General features: G+C 46.4%; 1 protein-coding gene across 1 annotated transcript in view; it reads left to right on the top strand.

Annotated features, from left to right (window-relative positions):
* NGF (nerve growth factor) overlaps positions 1-9,395 on the top strand; it is a 56,290-nt gene extending 46,895 nt beyond the window's left edge. Inside the window, exons 2-3 of the mRNA XM_077119790.1 lie at positions 1,587-1,712; positions 8,608-9,395. Coding sequence (XP_076975905.1) covers positions 8,620-9,345 — 726 coding nt within the window. The 5' untranslated portion in view covers positions 1,587-1,712; positions 8,608-8,619 and the 3' untranslated portion in view covers positions 9,346-9,395. The remainder of the gene's footprint in view (positions 1-1,586; positions 1,713-8,607) is intronic.
* The last annotated feature ends 242 nt before the right edge of the window (positions 9,396-9,637 follow it).

The raw sequence follows: 9,637 nt of genomic DNA on the forward strand, positions 1-9,637 counted from the left end.
AATGGAAATATCATAGTCCTTAATTTTATTATTTCTGGTCGCATAAAAATCACTGCAGAGCCCTTTTTATCTCCCCTGCTCTCCAGTTCTTCTTTGTCATGGGAGCTTTGGGGGGCCATGGTGACTTCACTGCCTTTTGCTTCCCATAGCATAAGGTGGGGGAGGTCCAAAGAATATTGATGGTGGGGTTCCATGCTGAGAAAAAACATGATGAAGCCAGGGTTTGCAAGTGTTGGAAAGAGACTACAGACTGTGAGGATAAAGATGTCATTCTAGAACTTTGGGGGAGGGGGAAGAGGGGGAACTCCATCCTATCCTACAACAAACTCAGCAATAGACATAATAGTTCATACATTCATTACAAAGGCTATAACTCTCCCTATTCTAAGGCTTTATCACTCCCCACTCCTCCACTCCCTTCCTGTTGCCCTTAGAATAAAACTATGGCTCCTTATTATGGCCCTGTAGACCTGGCTCCTTCTACCTCTCCAACTCATTTCATCAGTCTCGTCCCTCCATGCTCAGCAGCTTTGACTTGTTTCCACCTCAGAGCCTTTGCCTTTGCTGATCCTTCTGCTCTCTCCTCAGTTTCTTCTCATCTTTCAGCTCCCAACATGAAGGTTACTTCCTCAGATAGCTCTTTCCTGAGTGCCCTGGGCACAGAGGCCCTCGCTGCACCCTGCAGTTGCCCTTTATCACCATGCTTTATTTCCTTCATGGCACATAAAGAATTTGAAGACATCTTGTTCATTTACACTGGAACATAAGCCTCATGAGAGCAGGGACCTTATTCATTGCTGCATCCCCAGCACTTAGGATGGTGCCAGTTGGTGCTCAGGTAATATTTGTTGGATGAATAAATGAATGAAGCAGATACATATATCAGGTGTATGGGAATAAGGGGAAAATGGAAAACTCCCATTGCATCAGGAAACTGCAACTTAAAATTAAATACATTGTTTTTCTCATTGTTTCCTCTCCATAGCTTCCAATCCCTAAAATTTTACTTGGAGCATTGTTCTCTGAGATTCATGGCCTATTTCTGTAAGATCTCTCTGTTATCTACCATGTGGTTAGACTGTTTTTTTTTGCTGCTATTGATCATCTTTAGTTTCACCAAAGCACTAACTTGTTCTGAATTGTTGAGATGTTTTTCTTCCTGTATAATTTGCCTTAGGCTGCTCTAGAGTTGGGTGCACACATGCTCATGTGTATAATGTACAGAATATTTTCCCTGGTGGTGCTGGATTCAGGTCTGCTGGAGCAGGACTCCAATGTGGGTCTGGAAGCGCCTATACTGGAAGTGAGATTAGCCATGGGCCGTGTCAGAGCATAAACCAGGAGGCTTTGGCACAGAGGTGAGAAGCAGATGTCACCCCAGGACCATGTGAGGCCTGGCTCCTGGCAGTTTTGGAATCTAGTCCCTTCTACCTTTCTAGGTGGGCTCTGACACTGGTAAAATCCAAGAAGTCAGGGAAATGGAGTATGTCCTTTTGGCACATTCATCCACTCCTGCCTGGGGCATGGTGTCTACTTGCTGGGACCATGGTGAAGTGGCCATCTAACACCAGCTTTCTCCCCTGCAGAGTCTTTTGGCCCGTGATTGTGCAGTCCAGGGGGCTGGATGGCATGCTGGACCCAAGCTCAGCTCAGCGTCTGGGCCCAATAAAGGCTTTTCCAAGGGAGCAGCTTTCTGTACTGGTGACGCTGAAGTAAGTATCTGAGGGACATCTGCCTCCTAGCTCTGGAGCTGCCAGGAGCAGAGCCCCAAGTGACTAGACAGCTGGAAGTAAGTTCCAACCTGAGGAAGGGGAGTCAGATGCAGCGGCGGGCACCTGGGTAAGCCCTTAGTGATCCAGCAAATGTGGCCCTCCAAGCCTGTTTGGAGAAAACCCTATGCTCTCAGGCTGGCTCCCAGGGCCGTGCTAAGAATCTGAACTGTCCCATCTCTGAAGTCACAGAGTGCAGGGCCTCGAATAGTCAACATCAGTCCAACCCTCCACACAGCTCCCTGGTCAGTCTGAGCAGGTGACCTTGCAGATAGAAGGTTGGTAATCACTCCTCATCCTCCCAGCCAGCACAGCAGAGGGAAGGAGTGAGCCCCAATATGGGAGACAGGCAGGCTTGGCTTTTCATGCCAGTTCTGCCAGGTGTGTGGCCACAATCAAGTTATTTGGTTTACTCAATCTCTGTTTCCTCATCTGTAAAATGGGACTAATAAAGCCTACTTTCCAGGGTTGTTGTGATGGCTAATGAGAAAATTACAGCTAATAAACAATAATGACAATAATTATAATCTCACCTCATTCATCTTTAAGATGTGCCTCTAAGAATTCAGACCAGTAGATTCTGTTCCCGTCAGTGCAGCCAGCACACCTGTCCTGGAGGAAACCAATAAATCCACAGTGCCTGCACCTGCCAGTGTTTTCTGGCTACATAATTTTGTCGTGAGCATTTTAAGAATTGTTGATGCCCAGAAAACTGATAAACTAGATACACAAACGATGAAATATCCAAATGTTCCCAGGTATCTGGAGTTATGGCATCAGGAAGGTCAAATTTACAATCAGTTAGACAGAATGTTCATTTCGATGTTGGGGCTGAGCAGTGCACCCCAGGACTTCTCCATTAGCTGTGGCCTCAGGTCCCGCTCCTCTAAGAGGTGCCCAGGCCAAGTGGCAGACCCACATCCATGTGCTGCCTCTTCCACTCACGACCTACATGACCCCAAGTCACTTGGCCTCTCTTCGGCTCATTTCATTCCTCTATAAAGTAAAAGGATTGGATTAGCTTAGTGGTCCTCAAAGTGGGGTTCCCCAGACCAGCAGCATTAGCATCACCTGGGAACTTTGTAGAAATACAGATTCTCAGGCCCCACCCTGACCTACTGAATAAGAAACTTTGGGTGCGAGATACTGCGCTGTGGTTTAACAAGCCTAATGGGTGATTTCGATGCACACTGAAGTTGGAGAACTAATGGACTTGATAATCTTGGTCCTTTCCAGTCCAAGCTTCCCCCCACTAAATCCTGTCTGAGGATGCTTGCAGACTCACTGGATTTTATGCTGTCAGTGCCTTTCTCTGTTGTTCTCCAGGATGTCTCCCTGGGGAGCTGAGGAGCCACAGTATTCCCATCACGCTCTGTGCAGGCTCTAAGAACCAAGGGTGTCCGAATTCTTAAACCTAAGACAGCAGCCAGTTTACATTTAGAACACAGGCCAAATGTAAAACAAGAAACGAGCCTTGACCCCTCTCTCAAAATGTAGCTAGTGAGAATAAGGAGGAGGAGGAGGAGGAGGAGGCTGAATTTCTCCAGCCACAAGAATTTCGTCTCTCGCCAACTGTTAGTGACCCTGGTTCACCCATCCAACTGATCCAATCTCTACCCCAAGAATCACTAACAGTTCTTGGCACCTCTCTCTCTCTCTCACTCTAAGACATGAATTTTCCTACTCCCTTCCACAACACACCTCCATAGGCACTGTTGGCAAGTCTCCCTGTACTATCAGCCCTCCTACCCACAAACAAATATTTGGGCCAATTGCTTAGCTCTGTCCAGCAGCTTCATTGCCTATTTAGGTGAGGCCAGCATCTGGTGAAGATCATTCATCTAGTGCAGGGCAATTCTCCTGTTACATAAGGGTGTGAACCAATGGAAAGCCACAGTACATACCCCAGGCCCAGGAGAAGGCAAGAGGGCTGGGAAACCAGCGGTACCTGGATTCAAAGGCAGCCAAACTGGGCCCCCCACTCGGAGCCATTTACCTTTCATTCTGGATAGGAACAGGACAAACAAAGAACATTCACCCATTAAACAGAACACGTTTCTACATGTGCAGTCCTGGTTCCATCTTCCCCCAATGAATCATTCAGCTTGCAGAGCTCAGGTTAGTGAAACCACAGAGAGGACTGTCATTTGCTCAGCAGAAAGGCTTCAAAGATTGTTTTTCTAAGTAAATGATAGATAGATAGATAGATAGATAGATAGATACATACATACATACATACATACATACATACATACATACATGGATGGATGGATGGATGGATGGATGGATAGGTAGGTAGGGAGGTAGATAGCTAGCTAGCTAGCTAGCTAGCTAGATAGATAGATAGATAGACAGACAGACAGACAGATAGATAGATGCATAGATACATAGATACATAGATAGACAGATAGATAAAGATAGATCAATCTCCTCTCTTGGTTCACTTCAACCAAGGAGAGGATATTCTTTTCTAAACTGTTCTTAATGCGTTATATCACTGGGAAGAAAAACACACTAGTTCTTTTCTTTTCTTTTAATCCATTGATATATTAAAAGAAGAGAGACTTTAAAAACTTAAAAATTCATAGGGAACATACTCCTTTTATGATTAAACCAAACATTGTTTTTTTTTAAAAAGACACCTTTTAAACAAAAACACAAATGAAAGATATATTTGCAACATTTTCAAATCTTAACGAAACAATCTCTCCATGATGCAAATCCTCATTGTGGTTAAATGCCAGGCACCACACATTGTCTTGACTGAAATAACAAGTAGCATTAGATTTTAAGATCTTCGGGAAGTTAAGTAGAACAAGAGCGCTAGGTGGGGTAGAAAATTGTATAATTGCTTAAAAGTAGAGAATGCCAGAGTTGGAAGATACCTTCAATGTCATCATTCAGATGGGGACATTTACGAACAAAGAAGAAAGGAGACTTGTTTACACTCTGATTCTTTGAGATGCAACTAGTCTGGGAGTGCTAGGTCACATGGTGGCAATAAAGATGAATAGGACAGGACACTTTTCTGTTTCCAGCAGGGTTACAGTCTAGGAGAGAGGATGAGAGGAGAATACAACTACCCTAAGAGAACAAGAAGGAAATGCTTTGAGATGGGGAGAAGGGAGGGAGTTTGTCTGGTTGGAATTAGAAAAAAAAATCCCCATTTAAGTTGGGTATTGGAAGACAGCAGTGCTCAATCCAGCAAAGGTAGAAAACAGAAAAAGCTCAGGGAGGGACAGGGGAAGCATTCCTGGTATGGAGGAGTACCAACCAAGGGCAATGGGTGGAAGCTCAGAGCAAAACTTCCCTTGAGGAGTTCTGTTAGCCTGGAATGCAAAGTATGTGAGGGGAGTAGAGGGAGCAGAGGGAGAGCAGAGACTGCTTGTCAGAATGAGGATTCCCTTCTGACTCACCAGGCAATGGACTCACCACGGGATCCTCTGAGCAGGGTAATGTGATCAGAGTAGTGCTTGAAGCAGCTAAATGAGGCTGCCAGGAGTAGTGGGCATTGGAGAAAGAGAGATAAGGGTCCAGGACATCAGCTGGGAGACTGTTTCCATGACCTGAACTCGGGACAGAGAAGTGAGAATGGAAAGGGAAGTACAGCTCCAAGAGATGCTGTAGCACCACAAAGGGTGGATGGACGACTGGATGAAGGGCATGGAGGAAAGTACAGCGTTCAGGATGGTCTGAAGTTTGGGTCTGTTCAGTGAAGGAATAATGGTTCCATTAACAGTAAAAGGAAAATACGGAAAAGCAGGTTTAGGTGATGGGGAAGGATGAGCAAAAGAGATAAGAGCTGCAGGTCTGTTTTGTAAATTATCAAGTGCTCCAGAATGAAGCTGCTGATGTTAAATAAAGAGGAGGAAGAGGGGGAGATGGTGGTGATCATAATGATTCTGAGAGTGAAGATTTTTGTTCCAAGTATCTTACATTTCAAATCCAGTATCTATGGAGATTTGCCCAACAGGAAGTTGGAGGTTCAGAACTGGCTTTTAAAAGAGCTATTGGGCTAGAAACCCATATTGGGTCATCAACCACACAGAAATTTCAGTTGATTCCTTAGAAGAAGGTAAGCTCGCCAAAGGGGAGACTATAATATAAGATGTGAACTTTGATAATGGGGAATAAGGAGCAGTATGAACCATATTTCCATAAATACTGTAGATTTTAGTCCATTTTCTCCTCTCCCTATCCAAATTTTAACAAGTGCTACTAATTCAGACATAAAGGGATGAATTTCAGTTTTGTTTCTTTTCCTTCATCTACTCTCTGATAGAGAGATCATGGTACTGAGAAGAAGAAATGAAATAAGAGAAGGAGCAAAAGTAAACAGCTTGAGTTGGCTGCTAACTGAATAATCAGTACTCTAGGAGTTGGCTGGACATTTATCTGCAAGACAATTAACAAACCGGAATGGATGGCGATTGAAAGCCCAGACATGCCACCACCTCTGCAGAGCTGACTGGCACTGGAAGGAATGCAGAATTGGAGCAAACACAAACACTTTTCCAAGTAACCAGAGAAAAGAGAATTTGGTAGTTTCCTTCTTGGTATCTCACCAAAGAACTACCTATTTCCAGCTTAATAAAAGCATGGTATTAAGAAGAATGCATTCCTGTAAAACAGTTGGGAAAGCAGCATGTAAGCATATGCACTAAGTCCAAAAGAAACCATGCACTATGGTGGAAAGAAGTTAGATGGTGAGCTTCTCTGTTCCTCTACCATCTACTCTTTCAGTCATTCTTACATTTTTTTTTGAGGATCTACTACCTGCCAAGCACTGCATATGGCCCCAGAAATATTAAAATTCAAATGGCACGGCTTCCAAAGAGCTCTCAGGGAAATAGACACAAAAATGATTAACGCACACTTTGGGAAGTGATAGGGCTATGCACAGAGCACCATGGAAGACAAGGGATGTGCATGCTGAAGGATGGTGTAACTAGCTTCTAGGTGGATGAGACATACCTCTATCCTCCAGGATCTTACAGCCAATAGGGTGTTAGACTCAAATAATGACAGTGTCTTGGAGGAAGTCTGATAGAGATAAGACGATGTGCTATGTAAAGGCTTAGACAGAGTATCCTCAGCAATAACGGTGTGTGCTGGAACAATATAACTGAAGAAAACAAGTCCTTGATCATAGGAGATTGAAATGAATTAACACAGATTTCTGGAATATCCCTTTAATCCTAATAACAACCCTGTGAAGTAGTGTTTATTGCCTCCCTCTTATGAATGAGGAAAAAGCTCAGAGGAATTATATGGTTTCTCTCTGCTAATAAGTAAGCCAAGTCAGGACTCAAAACAAGTTTTTCTAACTCGATATCCAATTCAGAGTTCTCTTCATTTAACTGATTTAGCAGGAAAGAACGAGTACACACAAATATACTATTCTGGAATTTAGAATGGGAAGAGATCGCTTTTCATTGGGATAATCTGAGGAGGCCTCCAGGAGTAGGTGGTATCTGAACCACACTGGAAAAGCAGATGAGTAGGATACCTGTGGGAGTGAGGAGAAGAAATGGCAGAAGGAATAGAACTGGAAGTTCGGAGGACACCGTCTAGATGCCTACCAAGAAGATCTGGGGAAGTTTCACATTGGAGGTGACATTTGATGAGTCTACAGATATGAATAGGAGCTCACCAGAAGGAGGTGAACGACCCTCCAGGGCAGAGCTGATTCCACAATACTTACCCCAGGGGGTGGTTGCTGTTGGATACTGCAGTGCCGGCATCAAATGCTGTCCTCCACATATTGAAAAGACCCTTGCACTGCCCCTGAGGGATAGATAGATTCATGCCATTTGCTCTGTACTCACATGAGAACAAATCATAAAAGGAAAAGGCATATCTAAGAATGAAAGAGAAAGTGAGAGAGGGAAGGATGGAAGAATGGACTGGCTTAGTAAGGAGTCAGCTCTGGATTCTATTTCTAGTCCAGCTTCTATGTGTAACTTTAGACCTGTTGGTTAATTTTCTATGGATCAGTTTCCTTGCATGTGAAAAAGAGCTAAAAATCCTATCCTAACTCACAGATTAATGAGAAATTATTAAAGAGCATATGTGAAATGCTTAAACACATCACACAAACAAGAATCATTATCAGTATCACGCTTTTATGTGAAGGGTGATGGCTGAATAAATGGTCTCTCTGAGATGAACCCAGAGCCACAGGTTTTTGTTTTTTGTTTTTGCCAAACATCATGCTCTGTAGATTCACAACAAGGGTTCAGAGTCACCAGAACCCTTAGAGTGCTGTGGTCTGAAGAGGTATGATTCAGTGCTGAGGCTTTGAGATGGGTCCCCAGCAGCCTCTCCCAATGCCTTCCCAGGGACATCAAAGCCACTGACTGAGACCAGCAAACACTGTCACATCCAAGACACAAGTTTCTAGGGAGACCTGTCAACTCATTCCACCTGCCTGCCGGGCATACATGCACACAAAGCACCCCATCTGATGCCACCACAAGCTGGCAGCCCAAGAACTCAAATGACTTTATAAGTGAGGCCCCCAAGTTCATGCCAAGCCACTGGGCAGCATTTCAGGGGCTCTGTCCCCTCCTAGGAAAGGTCGCCCCATAGGTGGGGTGACCATACATCCCAATTTGTCTGCGTCAGCTCTGGTTTATGCCCTGTGGTCCCAGAGCAATCATCACTAGCCCCCTCTTCACTCTCAAAAGGGTCCCAGTTTGAAGGACAAATTCAAGGGGGCACCTTCCCTGTGACCACCAGATGAAACCTCCTCATGACCCTCTTGGGAAATCCATCCCGGAGCGTCACAGCACTCGGTCCCCCATGTAATAGAATCCTCATTTCTTCTTCCTTCCAGGTGCATAGCGTAATGTCCATGCTGTGCTACACTCTGCTCACAGCTGTTTTGGTCGGCACACAGGCGGAACCGCACGCAGGGAGCTATGTGGCTGCAGGACCAGCCATCCCGCACGCGCACTGGGCCAGGCTTCAGCACTCCCTGGACACAGCCCTCCGCAGAGCCCGCGGCGCCCCGCCTGGGGCGATAGCCGCGAGGGTGGCGGGGCAGACGCGCAACATCACCGTGGACCCCAAACTCTTCAAGAAGCGGCGGCTCCGCTCACCCCGGGTGCTGTTTAGCACCCAGCCCCCGCCCGTGGCCGCGGACGCCCGGGACCCGGACTGGGAGGCGGCCGGGGCCGCCCCGCTCAACAGGACTCGCAGGAGCAAGCGGTCCTCGTCCCACCCGGTGTTCCACAGGGGCGAGTTCTCCGTGTGCGACAGCGTCAGCGTGTGGGTTGGGGATAAGACCACCGCCACGGACATCAAGGGCAAGGAGGTGATGGTCCTGGGGGAGGTGAACATTAACAACAGCGTCTTCAAACAGTACTTTTTCGAAACCAAGTGCCGGGACCCCAATCCCGTGGACGGCGGGTGCCGGGGCATCGACTCCAAGCACTGGAACTCGTACTGCACCACGACCCACACGTTCGTCAAGGCGCTGACCAAGGAGGGCAAGCAGGCGGCCTGGCGGTTCATCCGCATCGACACGGCCTGCGTGTGCGTGCTCAGCAGGAAGACGGCCAGGCGGACCTGACCCCCCAGCGCCCCGCCCCCACCCCTCCTTCCACTGACTCCCCCCTCCTGGGCCCCTCCCTACCTCAGCCTGTAAATTATTTTAAATTATAAGGACTGCATGATAATTTATAGTTTATACAGTTTTAAAAAATCATTATTTATTAAATTTTTTGGAAGCATCCCGTGTGCCGGCCGGCCGCTGCTTTGCCCTGGGTATGATCGCTGGCGGGTTTTAGGGATACGCAGTGTGAATTGTCTCCAGCAGAACAGCCCGTCAGCCAACCCTTGGTGGCCCCTGAGGCCCCCCGCTG

This window comes from Tamandua tetradactyla, chromosome 11 (genome assembly GCF_023851605.1).
Source record: "Tamandua tetradactyla isolate mTamTet1 chromosome 11, mTamTet1.pri, whole genome shotgun sequence".
Lineage (NCBI taxonomy): Eukaryota > Metazoa > Chordata > Mammalia > Pilosa > Myrmecophagidae > Tamandua > Tamandua tetradactyla.